Consider the following 23415-nt stretch of genomic DNA (forward strand, 5'->3'; position numbering starts at 1 on the left):
CCGTGGGTTATTTCCTGGAAATCTGTCACACAAAGGGCTGCTTTGTGTAAAATTTTCTGCATGTTTGTTCTGTGGCTGATTTTAAACCGGCAGTTATTTCGTTCTCTGTGCTTACAGCATGGCAGGCAAATGAAGTTTTGAATTTGCTTTTGGGGGGCTGTCTGGCAAGTGTTGCTTATTTCTGAGAAGCTAAATACACTTGATTTATAGAGGCATTAGAGCATCCATCTGCCCCCTTGTCACATGGGCCCACATCTGCCATGCTACAACCCAAGTTTTGCATTCAGGTGACTTGCACTATCTGCCAAGTGGCAAAGAAAGAGGGATCAGTATTTTGGGAGGTACCTCTAATGAAAGGTTCTGAGAAATTTTCTTTTACCATCCACAACACTACAATTATGACTATTCCACTGTAGCCAAAAAGGGAACATGGTATTTTACCAAGTAGAGAAGGGGCCAGATGAAAACATACCTTACGGCAGTGGGCTTTGGTGGTGGTGTATTTTCTCAGCCAAGATGTAATGAGATCATTGATGGAAAGATTGAGAGGGTGAAGAAGGATGTTCTTTATCCCCATGGTAACCACAGAGCTCTTTGGCCCACTGGGAATCCCCAACTTCCCTTTTCTCAGAATTCATATAGTCATTCCACAGGCTGTGAGGAGCATCTGTGCCATGCCTGGCCCCATGCTGGATGCTCAAGACACAGTGGTGACCAAGACAGATGGGTTTCCAGCTTCAGGGCAGTGAAACAGTCTAACAGAAAAGATGGACAGAATAAATAGAAGTTGCTTCACATTTCAAGTCCTTGCAATGGAAACAGAGAAGGATTTGAGATGAATAATGAAAGAAATAGATATCCTTTGGAGAAGGTATTCAAGGATGACTTCACAAAGGAGGTGACATTTAAGCCAAGTCTAAAGGAAGAGCAGTAGTGAGTAAAGCAAAGGATAGAGGAAGGAAGATTCAGGACATAAGGACCACAGGACATATTATTAATCTACAGAGAATCCAGGGGAGAGGGGCTGAGGAGCTCAGGGCTCAGCCTCCATGCCACCTACCTTGGGTTCCCACCTGGAAGTGGGCAGTGACAAGACAAGCCAGGACCGGCCTTGAGAGACTGAGGTGCATGTGCAAGATGAGCTGAAGGGAAACCGATAATGATAGCATTCTGTACAGACTGAAGATCAAGTCTTGGAAGCTCGAGTTATGATTGAATAAAATCTACCTAGATGAAGGATGGACAGAGCTTCCAAAGTCCAAGAGGTCTTTGTAAACCAAAGAAGTCATCCTGAATACGCCACATAAATGTAGGTGACTCGGGGGCAGCCGTGTTTGTTGTGAGCTTCAGGAAATCAGCCTGCTGGTGAACAGTGTCCTTTACTGGGATCAGAGTGCAGGGGCTGCTGCACAAAGGTGTGGGCACAGGCAGGGGAGTGGGGAGGACCTCTTAAGGGCTTGCACTGGGCATCCGTTGAGAACACCCTTGGTGATGGAGGCCTGCAATGGTGGCCTTAGGAGGAAAGATGATGGGTGATGGTGATGTACAGGGAAGCCTGTCACTGGGACCAAGGACAGGGTTCGCCCACTCCCTGGATGAAACCACTGAGAAGTTATTCACTTTGTTTTCCTTAAAAAGGGGTAACCAATCCTGTGTCCAGAGTCAGGGACGAAGCAGGTTTTCAGCAGGATTCTGAGGGGTAATTGGGTGTGTCTTGGCAGAGAGATCCCCTCATGGGTGGTTGCATTTACCTCCAATGAATACAGACGTCCTAAGGAACAGCTCCGCCTGCGTCACCCAAGTCCAACCCCACGTAATCTTCGGGACAGCCCCGTATAACAGCTGTTGCCCCAGTTTACAGACATGACAGCTGAGGCTCAGAGCATTTCTGCAGCTCGTCCAAGGCCTCACAGTGAGTCTGTGACAGAACTGGATTTGTTACCTGGTTCTTACACTTCCCATGTGCATTTTCTAACACAGGGAGCCCCACCTTAGGGAGCTGCTAGAGTGACTCTTCTCTCCTCGGTGTGCAAGGAAAGACAGGTCACCAACCTCTCTAGAAGCTGGGAACTAGAAGCTGGGAACTTTGTGATCCTTTGTGAAACCCCTGGATATCTGGGCATGGACAGCCTGATGCCAAGGACTCAGGTGTCCCCTTTTCTCTCATTCTCCATACAGTGCTCCAGAAACTGCAGCGGGGGCTTCCAGATCCGGGAGATTCAGTGTGTGGACAGCCGGGACCACCGGAGCTTGAGGCCATTTCACTGCCGATTCCTGGCTGGCCTTCCTCCTCCACTGACCACGAGCTGTAACCTGGAGCCCTGTGAGGAGTGGCAGGTGGAGCCCTGGAGCCAGGTACTGTGCCTAGTGCACCATCTACACAACTGGGAAAACATGAATTTCTGTGTTACCTGGTGAGTCCAGGGAAGACCACACGTGCCTCAGACCAGTGGCTGGCCTCTATTCAGCCAGTGGCTGGCCTCCTTCCATTCACACCTTACACTTGGTGTGTTCCTGATCCACAGGTGGGTCCCTTGCCCATACACAGTAAAGCCAATCTGTTGATACCAGGTGGTGGTGAGGGAAAGTGTAGCACTTATTGTAGCTAGTGTGCCAAGCAAGGAGTCCAGGTAGTTAGTGTTTAAAAGGCTTGAATTGCTCGAAGGCTTCCGGGATAAGGTTTTTAAAATCAGAATGGGGCAGAGTGGGTGGTGGTAGGCGATGTGATCAGCTTGTGGCATTCTTTGGATTGGTTGATAGTGAGGTAATCAGGAGTCAACATCATCAGCCTTCTGGGTCCAACCTGTCTTGGGTCTACATGCTTGTGGGTAGTATATAGTTAACTTCTTCCACCTGATAGGGGTTTCAATATCTATAAAACAGCTCAAAGGACATGGCTCAGATTATTATCTGTAGCCCTTGAGAAGGAACTAAAGGTCTTTGACTTTGTTTAATGGCCAGCCCAATATTATTATTATTATTATTATTATTATTTTGGTCTTGCTTGATTTCCTTTCTGCATTTCCTCACATCATGATTAAATTTACACTTTAGAAATTGGGGAAGGCCAAGGAGGCTAAAGTTTTTCTATAGACGAGAGGAGGGTGAAGGACATGGTGTGGGAGGTGGAGGTGGGGGTGAGGCTGTGCTGGGAAGGCCCCTTAGGGTCCTGCTCAGTTACAGGTGGGGAGGCTGGACAGGCCTAACAATTTGAAGGCTGTGTTGTGTGGTTTAAACTGTGACTGTTCAAAGTTTTATTATGACCTAGTCTCAGTGGATATACTGGGGAATTGGGGTCCCTCTGGGGAGTCATACATGAACCACCTTGATGAGCAGCATTTGGGACAGATCATCACATGTCCCTCTTAGGCTGGGAATAATGGTCAGATCCTTTCCACACAGTATGATTTCAAAGTCCTACCTCTCAAATGCCCAGATCCTTGTTTACACAAATAAAAAGAGGGGTGTGTGTGTGTGTGTCTCCATCCTGTGTTGCAAGGGGTGGGACTCTGCTTCATCTTTGTCCTACTTCAGTATGTGAAACCAAGTTACTGTTCTTTGGTGAAATATAATGATTTCATTTCCCTATTGGCTTCAATAAAAAAGAAAATACTCCCAACTATACTACGGTAGAAATAAGAGGGAAGGAAAGAACCCAGCATGTTTTGAGTGTGTCCATGCACTGGGCATTTTGCCTACAGTACTTATTTTAATTCTTGTAACAACCTGGATGGTAGGCCTTACTGATTCCATTTTATAAAGAAAGAATTTAATTGAGACTCAGAGATTAAGAAGCTTACACAACTAGAAAATACATGGTGGAGTATTAATTCAAGCTTCAGTTTGACTCTGATTCCCATACTCTTGTTACTGTAGAATTTAGCTGAATAGACATGGAGCAAAGAGAGAACTAGGGAGAGTAAGTCAATAACTGTACATGCTAGAAAAGGCAAGACAGAAAACCACAGTGTGGGATACAGAGTTAGTGTCCAACCCTGGAAGACTGAACCCCCTCTAGCTTCTTATTGCCCGTTGGGTCAAGTGGCCATGCTGGTTCCTGAGGCCCCTGGTGTTTCCTGGGGGCAACAACCACCACCGCCTTCTCTTTCACCTCCTTCCCTGTCTCGCTTTGAGACATAAAGTGCCTACCACTCCTAGGCTCTGGACTTATGCCTCTCAGCTTTCCATGTTTGCTGAGCCTGGTGATGTGCTTGGTCGCTCAGTTGTGTCCAACTCTTTGCAACCCTTTGGACTGTAGCCCACCAGGCTACATTCCTACAGTCCATTGGGTTTTCCTGGTGACAGCTTCCAGGATCCTGGAATTTGTAGAGAAGCTTAGATAGCCTTGTCAGAGAAATTGCAATTGCAAGTTATCAAAGATGACCAATTGTATCTGCTCTCTGGTTGTGAAAAAGATGTATTCTGTATACTTCCTCTTCCAAGGAGCATCAATCATGAGCCTGTTTCCTGAAGACCTCCCAACACCCTTCTTTATAAATAGTTCTGTTCTGAGCAAACCACACAGTTGGAAGACTTTCCTCAGAGGGAACAGTAAGGATAGAAAATACTGAAGTTGGTTGAACATTTCCCCGGAAATGTCAGGGGACTGTTTAGGGACTGAGCACCTTTAGGTGCTTTTCCTGAGCCCTCGTGATGCTGCTCTGTATATGCATAGTATCTAACGGATGCCTTCATTGGAATATTCTGGGACCCTCCAGCGAGTGTCATCCAGCCTAAACTGCTTGCCATGGAAAATGCTTTTCAACCGTGAGAATGTCCCTCACCAGTTTTCAAACTTTAGCATGCTTCAGGATTACTTGGAGGGTTCATCAGCACACAGATGTCTGAACCCCATCCCCATGGTGTCCAATTCAGAAGTCTGGGGTAGGGCCTGAAGTTTTGCATTTCTAACAAGTACCTAGATGATACTGAAGTTGTTGCTCTGGGGACCACACTTTGAGGACCACTTGCCCCTTCCTGGAGATTACTTGGCCAGGTAGCCCTGTGTCTGTATGCACACATACAGGTATACAACAGGATCCCAAATGTGGGGTTCCTGTCCTTCCCTCCTCATATAGGGTTAAAAGCAGTGAATAAGTGGGAAAAGATTCATGTTTACTCTCAAAGTTGGAATGCTGGGAAAGCAATAGATTAGTTCTTTTATTGAACAGAAAGGTTAATTGTGTATAATTTCCCTGTTTTCTATGGTTACCACCACACACACAGTGTCTGATGTGATAGGTATGATGTTGGCAATCATGACTGCTTTGTTGTTCAGTTCAGTTCATTTCAGTTCAGTTCAGTCACTCAGTCATGTCCAACTCCTTGCAACCCCATGAATTGCAGCACGCCAGGCCTCCCTGTCCATCACCAACTCCCAGAGTTCACTCAGACTCACATCCATCGAGTCAGTGATGCCATCCAGCCATCTTATCCTCTGTCATGCCCTTCTCCTCCTGCCCCCAATCCCTCCCAGCATCAGAGTCTTTTCCAATGAGTCAACTCTTCGAATGAGGTGGCCAAAGTACTGGAGTTTCAGCTTCAGCATCATTCCTTCCAAAGAAATCCCAGGGCTGATCTCCTTCAGAATGGACTGGTTGGATCTCCTTGCAGTCCAAGGGACGGACTCTCAAGAGTCTTCTCCAACACCACAGTTCAAAAGCATCAATTCTTCGGCTCTCAGCTTTCTTCACAGTCCAACTCTCACATCCATACATGACTACTGGAAAAACCATAGCCTTGACTAGACGGACCTTTGTTGGCAAAGTAATGTCTCTGCTTTTGAATATGCTGTCTAGGTTGGTCATAACTTTTCTTCCAAGGAGTAAGCGTCTTTTAATTTCATGGCTGCAGTCACCATCTGCAGTGATTTGGGAGCCCCCCAAAATAAAGTCTGACACTGTTTCCACTGTTTCCCCATCTATTTCCCATGAAGTGATGGGACTGGATGCCATGATCTTCGTTTTCTGAATGTTAAGTTTTAAGCCAACTTTTTCACTCTCCTCTTTCACCTTCATCAACAGGCTTTTTAGTTCCTCTTCACTTTCTGCCATAAGGGTGGTGTCATCTGCATATCTGAGGTTATTGATATTTCTCCCGGCAATCTTGATTCCAGCTTATTGTTACCATGCCATAATTAAAGACTTTTCAAAACACCAAGATTTTTCAAAGTGCTTTTCAAAGTACTCAAAAGTATTTTTCAAAGAGTTTTGGTGAATTATCTTAATTTTCTTCTAGAAACCTCAGGAAAATGAAACAATATAGCTTAGAAAATTATTCTAGTGAGCAAAAACCTGACATGTTTTAGAATTATATTCTTCCAGGAATCAAACTTGTCACCTCGAATTTATTTAGTGAGCATTGCAGCCAGTGCGCCAGACCCTTAGAAAACCGATCAACATCACCGTTTCAAATATGGGTAAATTTAACTATAAAACTTAATGTAGTGAGGAAAGAAGGCTGAGTCCCATTTTAATAGGAGATGAACAAAATTCTATTGCAGAAGTGTGCTCTCCATGAGGACTGTCACAGCTAATCAGAATAAAAACACCTACATTTTATATTTTGGTTTCTCGACCAGAATTCTTTCCATTTGACATATTGAACTATTCAGCATCCTCTGATTTTTCCCCCGTCTTCTTATCCCCAGAATTTTCTTTATCAGTCTCCTTTCTTTAAGTCTTACTTCACCACTGTTTTTGTTTCTGTTATTGCTTTTTGGCCTAAACAACAAAAATATTTTTTCTCAGAGTTATAGAAACTGAAAGTCTGAGATCAAGGTGTTGGCAGAATTGGTTTATTCTGAGGCCTCTAAAAAATTCTGTTTTTCTGTTCAGCTTGAGTGATTTCCACCACTCTTCTAACTCACTGATATGTTCTTCTGTAATATCTAATCTACTACTGATTCTTTCTAATGTACTTTTTATTCCAGTTATTGTATTTTTCACCTCTGTCTGGTCTTTCTTTATATTTTCTAACTCTTTATTGAAATTCACACCTTATTCATTTATTCTTCTCCTAAATTTGTTAAGCATTTTTATGATCTTTACCTTCCCTGTAGCTCAGATGGTAAAGAATCTGCCTGCAGTGCATGAAACCTGGGTTTGATCCCTGGGTCAGGAAGATCCTCTAGAGAAGGGAGTGGCAACCAACTCCAGTATTCTTGCCTGGAGAACTCCATGAACAGAGGAGCCTGGTGGGCTACAGTCTGTGGGGTCGCAAAGAGATGGACACGACTGAGCGACTAACACTTCAACTACTACTCCTTAATCAAGCCGATTGTTTACCTCCACTTTGTTCTGTTCTTTTTCTCAGATTTTTGTCTTGTTACTTCATTTGGAACATATTCCTCTGGCTTCTAATTTCGCCTAATTCTCTGTGTTGTTTATTCCTATTGGGTAAGTTGGTCACAGTTCCCAGTCTTGCAGAAGTGGCCTTGTGTAGGAGATGTCCAATGAGGCAGCAGCACACTCCTGAGCTGTATGCTCTAAGGGTACCCCCCATGTGGGCTGCATGGACCCTTCTATTGTGGTAGAACTGACTACTGTGGGAGCTCTGGTAGGTGGGGCTCTTCCTGATCTGGTTAATTCCTAGGCTGTGCCTCCCATGGTGGCTAGTTGCATGGCCTGGGGATCTTGGAGCTGTTGTTGGCCCACTGGTGGGTTGGGCCAGGTTCCAGTGCAGCTGGCTGTGGGCCCTGGCAGGGTGGGGACTGGTGCTCACCTGCTGGTGGGAGGGCTGGGTCTTAGGGCTTGTTTCGCCACTGTCTTTGAATTGAATGAGTGGCCATTGTGAGGAACTTGACATGGATGTTCCAGGTTTCAGTAGAGATACTAATATTCTTAATAACAGTGTGCATAACAAATTAATACTAAATTTTAAAGAAAATATAATTCTATTGACCTTTTCTGTCTTGGGTTCTTTATTTAAAAGTGAATAATAGCTCTTTTGGCAGTCTGTAATTTATTTTTACATACTTTGGCGAAAAGCATCCAAATACACATGGTTGTGAAGACACTAGGAACATGCTACAGTGAGCAGGTAAAACCACTGAGATTTGAACTTAGTACAGCTGGGCCAGGGTTGGGAAGTTCCTCTGGAGGAGGGCATGACAACCCACTCCAGTATTCTTGCCTGAAGAATCCGTGTGGACAAAGGAGCCTGGAGGGCCTCAGTCCATGGAGAAACAAAGAGTCGCACACGACCGAGGGACTCAGAACAGCATAGCATAGCTGGGCCTATTTGTTGTTATCAACTTTGTGAGGTACTGTGATAGGCTAGGCCTCATCTCATTTAACACTGAACCAGTGCTCACCCAACTGATTTTTTATCCCCACTTGAAATAATTTATTTGGCAATCATGGGAATTTCTGCTCTAAAGAGAACTTATGTTTTATATGATATACATCTATATCTTTATAACTTTATATATCTTTATAACTTAATATAGTAAAAAAAAAAGTTGCAGACTTATTTGACACATTCTTTTTTTTTTTTTTTAATTTCTGAACTGAAAAGGAAAAAAAAAACCCTCTTACTGAATTATTGGGGAGGGAATGGGTTGAAATACAGAGTATGGAACTAGCAATGAACTGTCAAGTATTTTTTAAAATAAACATTTACTCAGCCTCTACTGAGTATTCATATCTTCCCGGTGCAGTGTCACGCACTGCAGACACAGTGGAAAAGGCCACATCCCTACCCTTTATCTCTGAAAATGATGCCTTGTGATTTTCACCTGACCTTGTCCCTCTTGTGGACCAGTGTTCCAGCTCCTGTGGAGGTGGAGTTCAGAAGAGAGGAGTGACTTGTCCAGGCCTCTGTGACTGGACTGAAAGACCCCCATCCACCGCACCCTGCAGCGGGCAGCCTTGCTGTCACTGGGCCGCTGGAAACTGGGACCCGGTAAGAATCAGTTAAAATCTCTTTCATTTGTTTTAGTCTTTTTAAAAAATAGCATTTGTTTTCTTTTGATGTTAGAAGTCATATATTATTCCTGTAAATGTCTAATGTGTCCATTGATTTAAAGTGTTTTATGTATTTATTTTTTATTAAAGGATAATTGCTTTACAGAATTTTGCTGTTTTCTGTCAAACCTCAATATGAATCAGCCATACGTATACATATGTCCCCTACCTTTTGAAACTCCCTCCCATCTCCCTCCCCATCCCACCCCTCTAGGTTGATACAGAGCCCCTGTTTGAGTTTCCTGAGCCACACAGCAAATTCCCATTGGCTATCTATTTTCCATATGGTAATGTAAGTGTCCATGTTACTCTTTTCATACATCTCACCCTCTCCTCCCCTCTCCTCATGTCCATAAGTCTATTCTGTATGTCTGTTTCTCCACTGCTGCCCTATAAATAAATTCTTGAGTACCATTTTTCTAGATTCCATATATATGTGTTAGCATACAGTATTTATCTTTCTCTTTCTGACTCATTTCACTCTGTATAATAGGTTCTAGGTTCATCCACCTCATGAAACTGACTCAAATGCATTACTTTTTCATGATTGAGTAATATTCCATTGTGTATATATACCCGAACTTCTTTCAGTTCTATATTTTACCCTTCTGCTTTCTAATATGTCTAAGTATACAAAAAGGACTGACTCACTGGAAAAGACCCTGATGCTTGGAAAGATTGGGGGCAGGAGGAGAAGGGGACAACAGAGGATGAGATGGTTGGATGGCATCACTGACTCAATGGACATGGGTTTGGGTGGACTCCGGGAATTGGTGATGGACAGGGAGGCCTGGCGTGCTGTGGTTCGTGGGGTCGCAAAGAATCGGACATGACTGAGCGACTGAACTGAACTGAGGGAAGCAGAAATGATAGAAAAGAGGAAGGAGGCAGGGAAGAAGGGGAATCAGGTGCAAGGTGGTCCATTCCCAGGGTGATTGTTTTTTCCTAACTTAGACTGCTTGGTGTCTAAGAGCAACTGATGGCTTGCTCTTGAAAGAAGGTCTTTATAAAGCTGTTTGAACTGCTGTCACTTAGTTTGTCCAGAGACAAGAAGAGAGATTATCTACTGGCTCCTATCTCCCAGCATTGTGTAAAAGTCTCCCCTTCGATGGATAGCATCTCCCATTGTCCTGGGTAATTCAGGTGTGGGCAGGTCCCACTGAGTCTCACATCTCACTGGCAATAACAAAATTCAGAGTCAGGGTCAGAGGCACACAACAAGCCCAAGGGTTGTGCTTTCATGAAGTGGGTTGCCTCATCAGTTGGGGCCCATCAAAGGCCAACAGCAGGAGACAAGGAGAGCTAGAAGATCTGATACACTAACCATTCAACTATTAATATTTTTTAAAGTAACTTGTTCTTATGTGAGTATCTTTTGATGGTTATAATTATAACACAGGCTAATGCAATATTTTGCCAAATAGCATGTCCCCAGATAGTCTTAGGTTGATATGTTCATAGTAATTTTCATTGTTGTACTTATCTAGTTATACCTGCATAACCATGCTCAATTTGAATGCTGGCATGTACTCTTAAAAAAAAACAAAAAAAACAAAAAAAAAACCTCTTATTGGTGCATCCAGCTTAAGGTTGCATCAGTCTCTGGATACCACCTCACTCAATCCAGGAATAATAAGATGCCTCATTACTGCCAAAGGAATATTGTACATTAATCAGCCTACAACAAATTAAAAGTACATATTTTATTATCTTCATACCTTAAAAATGCCTGGTAGACAATGAAGAGTGACATCAACCATTCCCTTAGACAGATAGGACCCATAGTAATTTCTATAAATGCCCTATGTTCGTTGACATCTAATGTTGAGTTGTGATGAACTGCCAAAGGAGATTCTGGAGTCCAGGCAAGCTTCTGGTTGTGCATGCTACTAAGCTATCTGCCACGGGCAGTACCCACCTTCTTCTCTCTCCCATGGGTCTTGTGAACATCCGAAAACAATGTCATACACTTGTATTATTTTTCATAATGAGAAAATTTAATTTACATTTAGGCATCTTAAAATATCTGCCTTGGAAATTTACTTCCTATTTATTAGAGGTTCAGTTATTTCTAAAAACCGGTTTTTCCTCATCCATCTTTGATTTCACAACCTGAAAATATTGTACTCAACAAACAAAGATGTGTTTTAGAATTAAGCTCTTCATAAATATCCTGGTGTCCTGTGTAACAATTATAAGCATCACTAATCAAATCAAATGTGAAAAGAAAATTTGATATACATGTGTTCCCATGTATACCTGTGGCGGATTCATTTTGATATTTGGCAAAACTAATACAATTATGTAAAGTTTAAAAATAAAATAAAATTTAAAAAAAAAGAAAATTTGATATAATATGAACTGTCATAAAAATTCTGTAAATTTGGGCTCATTCAGGGGCATAAAATCCCATAGATTAAAAATTACCAATAAGCATTTTTATGGCTGAGTGATATTCCATTGGGGGCTTCCCAGGTGTGTAAAGAATCTACTTGCCACTGAAGGAGACCGAAGTTTGATCCTTGGGTCAGGAAGATCCCCTGGAAAAGGAAATGGCTACCCACTCCAGTATTCTTGCCTGGGAAATCCCATGGACAGAGGAGCCAGGCAGGCTAGAGTCCATTGGGTCACAAAGAGTCAGGCACAACTGAGCGACTGAGCATGCATGCAATGTTCTTGAATATGTACCACACCTTCTTCATCCATTTATCTGTTGATGGACATTTAGGTTGCTTCAATGTCTTGGCTGTTGTAACGACTACTGCAGTGAACATTGGGGTGCATGTGTCTTTTTAAATTATTCTTTACTCCAGACACATACCCAAGAGTGATATTGTTGGATCATATGGCAACCTTAGTGTTTAAGGAGCCTCTATACTGTTCACCATAGTGGTGGTACCAATTTACATTCCCACCAATGGTATAGGAAGGTTCCCTTTTACCCACACCCTCTCCAGCATTGATTGTTCGTAGAATTTTTTATTATGGTCATTCTGATTTGTCTAATAATTAGTGAGGGCTTCCCTGGTGGCTCAGTGATAAAGAATCTGCCTGCTAATACAGGAGACACAGGTTCAATCCCTGGATCAGGAAGATCCCCTGGTGAAGGAAATGGCAAGCCACTCCAGTATTCTTACCTGAGAAATCCCATGGACAGAGGACCCTGATGGGCTATAGTCCATGGGGTTGCAAAAGAGTCAGACATGACTTAGCCATTAAAACAATGATAATTAGCAATGTTGAGTACCTTTTTTTTTTTTTTTTTTTTGTCTGTGTGGCATGTGAGGTCTTAGTTCCCCAAATAGGGGTTGAACATGTGTCCCCTTACATTGAAAGCTCCAAGTCTTAAGGACTGGGCCAGCAAGGAAGTCTCAGTGTTGACTATCTTTTCATGTGCTTTTTGATTACCTGTATGTCTTCTTTAGAGAAATGTCTATTTAGCTATTCTGCCCATTTTTTTATTGGGTTGTGGTCTTTTTTTTTTTTTTTTTAATATGGATCTACCTGAGCTGTTTGTAGATTTTGAATATTAATCCCTCATCAGCCCTTTCATTTGCAGATACTTTCTCCCATTCTGTAGGTTGTCTTTTCATTTTGTTTACAATTTCCTTTGCTCTGCAAAAGTTTTTGAATTTAATTAGGCTATATTTGTTTATTTTTGTTTTAATTTTCATTACTCTAGGAGGTAGATCAAAAAAGATATTGCTGTGATTTATGTCAAAGAGTGTTCTGCCTCTGTTTTCCTCTAAGAGTTTGATAGTATCCAGTCTTACACTGAGGTCTTTAATCTATTTTGAGTTTATTTTTTATATATGGTGTTAGAGAATATTCTAATTTCATTCTTTTACATTGGAAAACTGGTAAATTGTCCAATTTTCCCAGCACCAGTTATTGGAGAGACTGTCTTTTCTCCATCGTATATTATTGCCTCCTTTGTTGAAGATTAATTGACCATAGGTACATGGGTTTATTTCTGGGCTTTCTGTTGTATTTCATTGATCTACATTTGTCCTGCCCAGGGGGCCTGTGTGACTTCAGCACCCAGGACCACCAGCCCAGCCTAGTTCCATCAGATCCTTAGAAGTAGAAAGCAGTAAAGGAAGTCATATGTTCTTTATCTAACAATCTTATTTTACAGTAGAAGAAAGAGAGCGGTTGAGTAAGATCCAGGACAATGTGTAAGAGTGAGAAAGCCCAAGTTTCCTGAATTCTGGTCCAGGACATCCAACACCCTTTATTAATTTCCCTTGTTCTTCCTTCTGTCCTATGTTGCACACTTTGTCTACTCAGGATCAGTTACATAGTTATTTTCTTATCTTTTTCCCCACAGAGAATTTGATTCATATCAATTTTATTCACTGAATAAAGTTACCTTTAGGTTTAATCAGAGGAATCTCTGACTTTATAAAACAACATGAAGTTCCATGCTTATCACCTTGCTCTAGGCTTTATGAAGAACAGATTAAAATAAAGCTGTGGGTGTTAAGAAAAATTTGATGTTTCTCCTCTTATTCCATTTGGAGTTTTGTGAGAAACAGGGTTTGGTAGCAGTATTCTGAGTTTCAGTGGTGCCCCAGTGTGGGTAGTATTTTAAAATCTAGTAATCTTGTTGACTGTCTAAGCCAGATGTAAACAGTTGACTCATTGCAAAAGTCCCTGGTGCTAGGAAAGATTGAGGGCAGGATAAGAGGGCATCAGAGGATGAGATGGCTGGATGGCATCACCAATGCAATGGACATGAAACTTGGGCAAACTTCGGGACATGGTGAGGGACAGGGAGGCCTGGTGTGCTGCAGTCCATGGGGTCGCAGAGTCGGACATGACTTAGCGACTGAACAACAACTACAGTCTTGTTGACCAACAGTAATTCAAATGGCAGATGGAATATTTAGGGCCTGGAGATTTTTCCAGAGTTTGGCATGCAGCAGTCTTTTTCTGGCAGTCAGTCAATGAGTATTTACTGTATGGTCAGGCTATGTTTAGCACTTACCTACCTGCCATGCAGGATAAAGAAAGGAGAACTGGTTTCTTCTCTTAGGGAGATTTTAATTATATAAGAAAGATGAGACTAAAAGTAGTAAAATATGAAATAGAATGTGAATCATAAGAGTATATGTAGTTTACAACAGCCGGAATGTGGAAGCTACCCAAGTGTCCATCAATGGATAAAGAAAATGTGATCTCAAAAAAAAAAAAAGAAAAAAGTATTCTCTACATACAATGGAATGTTGTTGCATCTAGGGAAATGTTGACACTTGCTATAACATGGAGGAAACTTGAAGATGTTAATTGAAATAAGCAAGTCACAAAATGACAAATACTGTATGGTTCCACTCATATGAGGTACCTCAAGTAGTCAAATTCATTGAGAAAAAATTTAGAATGATAGTTGCCAGGGGTGGGGCAGAGGTGGGTTGAGGCATAGAAGGTTTCTATTTGGGAAAATGGAAACGTCCTAGAGATGTTTGGTGGTAATGATCATAGAACAATGTGAATGTATTTAAGTGAAACTGTATAGTGGAAAATGGTTAAAATAAATTTTATGTTTTACGTATTTTTGTTGTTACTGTTCAGTCAGTAACTCATGTACAATTCTTTGTGACTCCATAGACTGCAGCATGCCAGGCTTCCCTGTCCTTCATTATCTCCCAGAGTTTGCTCAAATTCATGTTCACTGAGTTGGTGATGCTATCCAACTGTCTCACCCTCTGTCGTCCCCTTCTCCTCCTGCCTTCAATCTTTCCCAGCATCAGGGTCTTTTCCAGCAAGTTGGCTCTTTGCATCTGGTGGCCAAAATGTTAGAGCTTCAGCTTTAGCATTAGTCCTTCCAATGAACACTCAGGATTGGTTTCCTTTAGGATTGCCTGGTTTGATCTCCTTGCAGTCTAAAGGACTCTCAAAAGTTTTCTGTAGCACCATAATTTGAAATCATCAATTCTTCAGTATATATTTTACCACAGTAAAAATAATTTTTTAAGAAGAGTATCTATATATATCTGCCTCTTGAGAAATTTGTATGCAGGTCAGGAAGCAACAGTTAGAACTGGACATGGAACAACAGACTGGTTCCAAATAGGAAAAGGAGTTCGTCAAGGCTGTATATTGTCACCCTGTTTATTTAACTTACATGCAGAGTATATCATGAGAAACGCTGGACTGGAAGAAGCACAAGCTGGAATCAAGATTGCCGGGAGAAATATCAATAACCTCAGATATGCAGATGACACCACCCTTATGGCAGAAAATGAAGAGGAACTCAAAAGCCTCTTGATCAAAGTGAAAGTGGAGAGTGAAAAAGTTGGCTTAAAGCTCAACATTCAGAAAATGAAGATCATGGCATCCAGTCCCATCACTTCATGGGAAATAGATGGGGAAACAGTGTCAGACTTTATTTTTGGGGGCTCCAAAATCACTGCAGATGGTGACTGCAGCCATGAAATTAAAAGACGCTTACTCCTTGGAAGGAAAGTTATGACCAACCTAGAAAGTATATTCAAAAGCAGAGACATTACTTTGCCAACAAAGGTCCGTCTAGTCAAGGCTATGGCTTTTCCTGTGGTCATGTATGGATGTGAGAGTTGGACTGTGAAGAAGGCTGAGCACCGAAGAATTGATGCTTTTGAACTGTGGTGTTGGAGAAGACTCTTGAGAGTCCCTTGGACTGCAAGGAGATCCAACCAGTCCATTCTGAAGGAGATCAGCCCTGGGATTTCTTTGGAAGGAATGATGCTGAAGCTGAAACTCCAGTACTTTGGCCACCTCATGCGAAGAGCTGACTCATTGGAAAAGACTCTGATGCTGGGAGGGATTGGGGGAAGGAGGAGAAGGGAAGGACAGAGGATGAGATGGCTGGATGGCATCACTGATTTGATGGACGTGAGTCTGAGTGAACTCCGGGAGTTGGTGATGGACAGGGAGGCCTGGCGTGCTGCGATTCATGGGGTCGCAAAGAGTCAGACACGACTGAGCAACTGATCTGATGTGATCTGATCTGATCTATATATATGTATATATAATATATTCAGACACATTTTATTACATCCCCCGATGGTTTTCACAGCCCAGAGAGTCTCCTTCTGCTTCCAGGCAGCCATATACATCAGAACATTACATGAATCTTGTCTGTTAGGTGGCTTGAGGCCACACATGCATCCAAGTCCATTCCAAATCCTCCCTCCATTCCACCTTGCTTTTCTTCTCCCTCTTCCCTTTTTATCCTCTCTGAGCCTTCCTGGTAGCTCTGTGCCTTCTCCTTACACCTGATTCCCAGCCCCAGATCGAAACCAGTTTAGAGAAACTGGATTGCTGAGGCACCAGGGCCCAGATAAGAAATTTTTTCTGTGTTGCTTGCAGTTCACCCTCTGTCCACATTCTTCAGAGAACCCAATAGTAAATTAAGCCAAATTCAATTGCCAGTCTATAACCTAAACTCTTCCTAAATTCACATCTCCAAATTATTCCTGCTTTTATTCGATGACTCCTTCAAAAAGACCTGTGATAATTGAGGCTTCCTCTATTTGACCGTCCTTCCGGGTGGCACTAGTGGTAAAATATCCGCCTCCCAGTGCAGGAAACCTAAGAGATGTGAGTTCAATCCCTGGGTCCCCCTGGAGGAGGGCATGGCAACCCACTCCAGTATTCTTGCCTGGAGAATCCCATGGACAGAGGAGCCTAGCGAGCTACAGTCCATGGGGTCACAAAGAGTTGGACATGACTGAAGGGACTTCGCAGCACAACCTACTTGACCACTGTGGGGTTAGAGCACCTCTGCCGGAGTTCCCCCAGCGATCTTGGGAGAGAATTCTGACTCTCTCCATGTGCCCCTCTCTTCCAGTGCACTGTGTCCTGTGGAGGTGGCTTTCAGAAGAGGACTGTCCATTGTGTGGCCTCAGAGAACAATAAAACCGAAGGCCAGGACCAATGCCTGTGTGATCATGAACCCAGACCCCCGGAATTCCAGAAGTGCAACCCGCAGGCCTGCCGGAAGAATGCTGGTAGGTGAATGGCTTTGCTCAGGGGGGCATAGAGCTTTTCATAAGTAAACTGTCCTGCATGACTCGGTCTGTGGGCCATTTTAGTCCCTGTTACTGAGCCAGCTCCTCTGGGAGCCATTTGTCTGATTTGGTAAAGTTTGACACTAGCTCCTTGAGGGACTATCTCATCCCTTTTCCTATCTGAGAGCACATTCACACTGATTTCCCACACAGATGAGAATCACTTCTGTTTTTTCAAGGTTTCTGAGAAATGTTCTATCTAGCCTTTCTCAGGAGCCCAGTCAAGTGCTAAATGGCCCTTTCTATCATCCAGCACTGATGTCTTAGGTTCTGCAGAAACAGACTCCAAGGTGCACACCTGTGTCCCAGGGATTCATTAAGCAAGTGCTCCCATGGAAGATGCTGAGGGAGAGGGAAACAAGGCAGAAAAGAGAGAAAGCACAGCCAGCCTGCCATTTCAGACACAGTCCTGACTTCAACCTGGTCCCACGGGGACACTCCAGAGGAAAGTTAAGTCTCAGAGCTATCTGCTCTCGAGGCCAATGGACTGAGAGTTTACACACCCACACTCTGATACCATTGACCATAAGCTCCCAGAAAAGGTAGACTTGAAGGTATTTAAGGCTCTCTACCAGTAGTAGTCTTTTTTCAAATACTTTTAAGCGTGAGCGGTAGCGAAACCTGTGGTTTATAGATCTGCTCCTTGCCTCCTTCTGAGCACTGAGGGCTGGCATTCAGCAGAGACTGTGGTCAGAGTAAATATATTGAGAAGAGTTTCCCTAAAGATTGTTTATCTACAGATGGTGTATTTATTTAACAGATATTTGTTGAGCACTTGCTGTGTGCCAAACATAATATCAAATGAGGAAGATCACCAACCAGTGAGGTTATGATGTTAAGAGAGTACTTGGGAAGGTCATCACACATAAACTGGGGGTGGGGGTGGAGGGAAGTGAAGGATGAGTAGAAAGGTCAGGCTGCAGTTTCCAAGAGCAGCTTTCAGAGTATGCAGTAAGCAGGAAGAAGATGATGTCATGGCATGTAAGTCTAAATACAGTACACAGTTCAAGGGGAGTTAGGAAGCAGTAGGACTAGCGAGGTAAGCTGGAGCTAGAGGATAAAGAGCCTTGTGAAGCATGCTGATGAGCTGATTTATGCCTAGGGCAGATGGGAGCCCTTGAAGTATTCCAAACAGGGGAGTCAAGGTAAGAGAGTCATGCATGCTGCACTGTGGAAGGTGGAGAAGGGGACCAGGTCAGGGACGCAACTGTACCTTAATCAGGAGATGTGTGTGGCGTGAACTAAGGCAGCAGAAGTGCAAGCAGACAGAAGTAAGTGGATTCAAGGGCTGCTTAAAAGAGAGACCTGACAGGACTTTGTGCTGGAAAAGAGGAGGGAGAACAAAGCCCAGATGTCCGACTTGGGTAGCTGAGTAGATGAGGCTACCATTCCCTGAAAGAGGAGGCCCAGGGTGGATTTGGGAACCAGGAAAGGTATTGTGTTCTGTGTGGGATATGTTTTCAGAGCAGTCTATGAATCCTTTAGGTAGGAGTGGCCTGTGATTGGTTTTTACACAGGTGCAGAAGTCAGGAGAGAGGTATGGGTTGGAAATCCTGAACAAAGTGCACTGAGAAAATGCTTCAGATCTAATGATCACATGCAGCTTCTCTCTGACCAGCGTGCATTTGACAGTGGCTGTCATTGGCCTTACTCTAAACTCCAAACAGAGCTACCTGGGGCTTGTTTTCAGAGGTTTTATTAAGTTTTAGTCTTCCAGACTCTCAGCTACTCAAAGTGTGGCCCCTGGACTAGCTGCACTGGCATCACCTGGGAGCTTCTCAGAAATGCGGGATCTCTGGCCTCACCCCAGACCTACTGAATCAGAATCTGCAGTTAAACAAGAATCCCAGGTGATTTGGGTGTGCCTTAAGGCTTGAGAAGCACCCTGTTCTATTTTTTAATTTTATTCAAGTACGGTTGATTTACAACGTTGTGTTAATTTCTCCTGTACAACAAAGTGATTCCATTGTATATATTCTTGTTCACGTTCTTTCCCATTCTGGTTTATCACAGGATATTGAATATAGTTACCTGTATTCAGTAGGACCGTGTTGTCTATCCAGTCTATGTATATAATAGTTTGCACCTGCTAATCCCAGAAGCCCAATCCATCCCTCTCCCACCCCCATGCTTGGTAACCACAAGCCTGTTCTCTATGCCTTTGAGTCTGTTTCTGTTTCATAGACAGGTTCATCGGGGTCATATTTTAGAATCCACATACAATATAAGTGATAGCATGTGGTATTTGTCTTTCTCGTTCTGACTTACTTCACTTAGTATGATAATCTGTAGGTACCTCAACGTAGTTTTGTTTCACATTTCTCTAATAATTAGCAGTCATGAGCCTCTTTTCATAAGAAGCATCCTGTTCTAGACCAAAGGGTCAATTTGGAACTCTTTTCCTTTCATTCCATCACATTCTCTGGTACCACTTTTTAAAATGCTGAGGGCACAGAATCCTTCTAAATTATGTTGGTTTTTATATAATCAAGGCAGCAACATAGTCTTGGTTGACCATGCCTAGGGTTTGTTGTTGTTGTTTGTGGCTACACCTTGCAGCGTGCAGAATCTGACCAGGGATTGAACCCATGCTCCCTGCAGTGGAAGCATGGAGTCTTAACCACTGGACAGCCAGGGAAGTCCCTATAGGTTATTTTACATTATACATACATCGCACTGCCCAGCAACACGAGAGTTTAAGACAGTTTTCAACAATCAAAATTGGGTTAAATGTGTATCTGGTAATTTTTACATTGAAATCTCACACTGAAGAGGTGATGACTAACAGTTGGCTGGCAATGGATGTAAATAACAATGAATTCTACTCACCAACAATTATCAGGACAACAAAAGGTAATTACAAGCTTCTCTTGAAGGCAGAGCCATGCTTACTCATATAGAAACAACAGGAAAGAGCAGCTGCATGAGATTCTTGGATTTAAGAAAAGCTATCCTGGCACTCATTCCATAGTTCATCAGATGAACTATGGAATGAGGTTCATGACATTGTACAGGAGACAGGGATCAAGACCATTCCCATAGAAAAGAAATGCAAAAAAGCAAAATGGCTGTCTGGGGAGGCCTTACAAATAGCTGTGAAAAGAAGAGAAGTGAAAAGCAAAGGAGAAAAGGAAAGATATAAACATCTGAATGCAGAGTTCCAAAGAATAGCAAGAAGAGATAAGAAAGCCTTCTTCAGCGATCAATGCAAAGAAATAGAGGAAAACAACAGAATGGGAAAGACTAGGGATCTCTTCAAGAAAATCAGAGATACCAAAGGAATATTTCATGCAAAGATGAGCTCAATAAAGGACAGAAATGGTATGGACCTAACAGAAGCAGAAGATATTAAGAAGAGATGGCAAGAATACACAGAAGAACTGTACAAAAAAGATCTTCACGACCCAGATAATCACGATGGTGTGATCACTGACCTAGAGCCTGACATCCTGGAATGTGAAGTCAAGTGGGCCTTAGAAAGCATCACTACGAACAAAGCGAGTGGAGGTGATGGAATTCCAGTTGAGCTATTCCAAATCCTGAAAGATGATGCTGTGAAAATGCTGCACTCAATATGCCAGCACATTTGGAAAACTCAGCAGTGGCCACAGGACTGGAAAAGGTCAGTTTTCATTCCAGTCCCAAAGAAAGGCAATGCCAAAGAATGCTCAAACGACTGCACAATTATACTCATCTCACACGATAGTAAAGTAATGCTCAAAATTCTCCAAGCCAGGCTTCAGCAATATGTAAACCGTGAACTTCCTGATGTTCAAGCTGGTTTTAGAAAAGGCAGAGGAACCAGAGATCAAATTGCCAACATCCGCTGGATCATGGAAAAAGCAAGAGAGTTCCAGAAAGGCATCTATTTCTGCTTTATTGACTATGCCAAAGCCTTTGACTGTGTGGATCACAGTAAACTGTGGAAAATTCTGAAAGAGATGGGAATACCAGACCACCTGATCTGCCTCTTGAGAAATTTGTATGCAGGTCAGGAAGCAACAGTTAGAACTGGACATGGAACAAGAGACTGGTTCCAAATAGGAAAAGGAGTTCGTCAAGGCTGTATATTGTCACCCTGTTTATTTAACTTATATGCAGAGTACATCATGAGAAATGCTGGACTGGAAGAAACACAAGCTGGAATCAAGATTGCCGGGAGAAATATCAAGAACCTCAGATATGCAGATGACACCACCCTTATGGCAGAAAGTGAAGAGGAACTCAGAAGCCTCTTGATGAAAGTGAAAGTGGAGAGTGAAAAAGTTGGCTTAAAGCTCAACATTCAGAAAACGAAGATCATGGCATCTGGTCCCACCACTTCATGGGAAATAGATGGGGAAACAGTGGAAACAGTGTCAGACTATTTTTCTGGGCTCCAAAATCACTGCAGATGGTGACTGCAGCCATGAAATTAAAAGACACTTACTTCTTGGAAGGAAGGTTATAACCAACCTAGATAGCATATTCAAAAGCAGAGACATTACTTTGCCAACAAAGGTTCGTCTAGTCAAGGCTATGGTTTTTCCTGTGGTCATGTATGGATGTGAGAGTTGGACTGTGAAGAAGGCTGAGCACCGAAGAATTGATGCTTTTGAACTGTGGTGTTGGAGAAGACTCTTGAGAGTCCCTTGGACTGCAAGGAGATCCAACCAGTCCATTCTGAAAGAGATCGGCCCTGGGATTCCTTTGGAAGGAATGATGCTAAAGCTGAAACTCCAGTACTTTGGCCACCTCATGCGAAGAGTTGACTCATTGGAAAAGACTCTGATGCTGGGAGGGATTGGGGGCAGGAGGAGAAGGGGATGACAGAGGATGAGATGGCTGGATGGCATCACTGACTCAATGGACGTGAGTCTGAGTGAACTCCGGGAGTTGGTGATGGAGAGGGAGGCCTGGCATGCTGTGATTCATGGGGTCGCAAAGAGTCGGACATGACTGAGCGACTGGTCTGATCTGATCCTGACACTCATGCCCTCTAAAATGCTTTTTTTTTTAATTTTTAAACTTTACATAATTGTATTAGTTTTGCCAAATATCATCCAATGCCCAGATTCTTCTCAGCTGGCCAGCCACCACAGTAAACATGCCCCCAAGCCCATCTTGAACTTCCTAGGTGGCGAGTGGTAAAGAATCCACTTGCCAATGCAGGACACACAGGAAACATGGTTCAATCACTGGGCCGAGAAGTTCCCTGGGAGACAAAAATGGCAACCCACTCAGGTACTCTTGCCTGGGAAATCCCATGGACAGAGGAACCTGATGAGCTATAGTGCATAGGGTTGCAGAGAGTCAGACATGACTGAGCGACTGAGCACATGCCCATCTTGTAAAATCAGGTATGAATTCATGTAAGGTTTGCCTTTTACTTCCTTTAGGTGCTGTCTAAATTGCTAGTGACTTAAAATCTAAATTAGAATTACCACTTTCATAGTGGGGACTATAGAATCCAAGTATCTGGGATTAGAAAAAAAAATTTTTAATTCATTCAGAAATATTTACTGAGTATCATCTATATTCTAGACATTACATTCATAATGATTAAAAATCAAAAGCTAACCCTTTATGCACACCATTTTTGAGTTGTTGTTTTTTAATTTGGGGAATGAGGGGTACAGAAGTAAATACAAATAATAAAAGTAATAAGGAATGACAGGACTTAAAGTTGATACAAATAAACATTTGAGTCAGTAGACTTTTAAAATTTTTTGTCCCAGTTTTATTTGAGATATAATTGACATATAGCACTATATAAGTTTAAGGTGTACAGCATAATTATTACATGTAATTATTTAATTACAACAGGAAGTGATAATCATGAAAAGTTTGCAAATGGACATCATCTCATAGATACAAAATTAAAGAAATAGAAAAAATTGTTTTGTGATGAGGATGCTTAGGATTCCTCTTAACCACTTTCATATATAATGTACAGCATCACTAACTATATTTGTCATGTTATATGTTACATCCTTAGTACTTATGTTATAACCAGAAGTTTCTACCTTTTGATTGCCTTCATCCAATTCCCACCCCCACCACACCACCCACCTCTGTTGTTGTTGTGCACTTGCTAAGTTGTGTCTGTCGGTTTGTGACCCCATGAACTGCAGTACTACAGGCTTCCTTGTCCTTCACTATCTCCCAGAGTTTGCGCAAACTCATGTATATTGAGATGGTGATGCTCTCCAACCATCTCATCCTCTGTCTTTATCTGGTGAAAAGACCCCACCCCTGGTAACGACAATCTGACCTATTTCTCTATGAGTTAGTTAGTTTTTGAAGCATAACAAACAACACCATTAGTGCCTGGTATACAACATACTGATTTGATATTTCTATACAGTTCAAACTGATCATAATGATGTCTAGTTATGGTATGTAACCATACAAAT

The 23415-nt window shown here is 42.5% G+C and overlaps 1 protein-coding gene across 6 annotated transcripts in view; it reads left to right on the forward strand.

The window, feature by feature from the left end:
- The window catches only part of ADAMTS12 (ADAM metallopeptidase with thrombospondin type 1 motif 12), a 384678-nt gene that overhangs the window by 347338 nt on the left and 13925 nt on the right, over nt 1-23415 (forward strand). For all 6 annotated transcript variants that reach the window (XM_055554960.1, XM_055554962.1, XM_055554961.1 and 3 more), the window contains 3 exons: nt 2179-2355; nt 8764-8904; nt 16801-16960. In XM_055554960.1, coding sequence (XP_055410935.1) covers nt 2179-2355; nt 8764-8904; nt 16801-16960 — 478 coding nt within the window. The remainder of the gene's footprint in view (nt 1-2178; nt 2356-8763; nt 8905-16800; nt 16961-23415) is intronic.

Source organism: Bubalus kerabau, chromosome 18 (genome assembly GCF_029407905.1).
Source record: "Bubalus kerabau isolate K-KA32 ecotype Philippines breed swamp buffalo chromosome 18, PCC_UOA_SB_1v2, whole genome shotgun sequence".
NCBI lineage: Eukaryota > Metazoa > Chordata > Mammalia > Artiodactyla > Bovidae > Bubalus > Bubalus kerabau.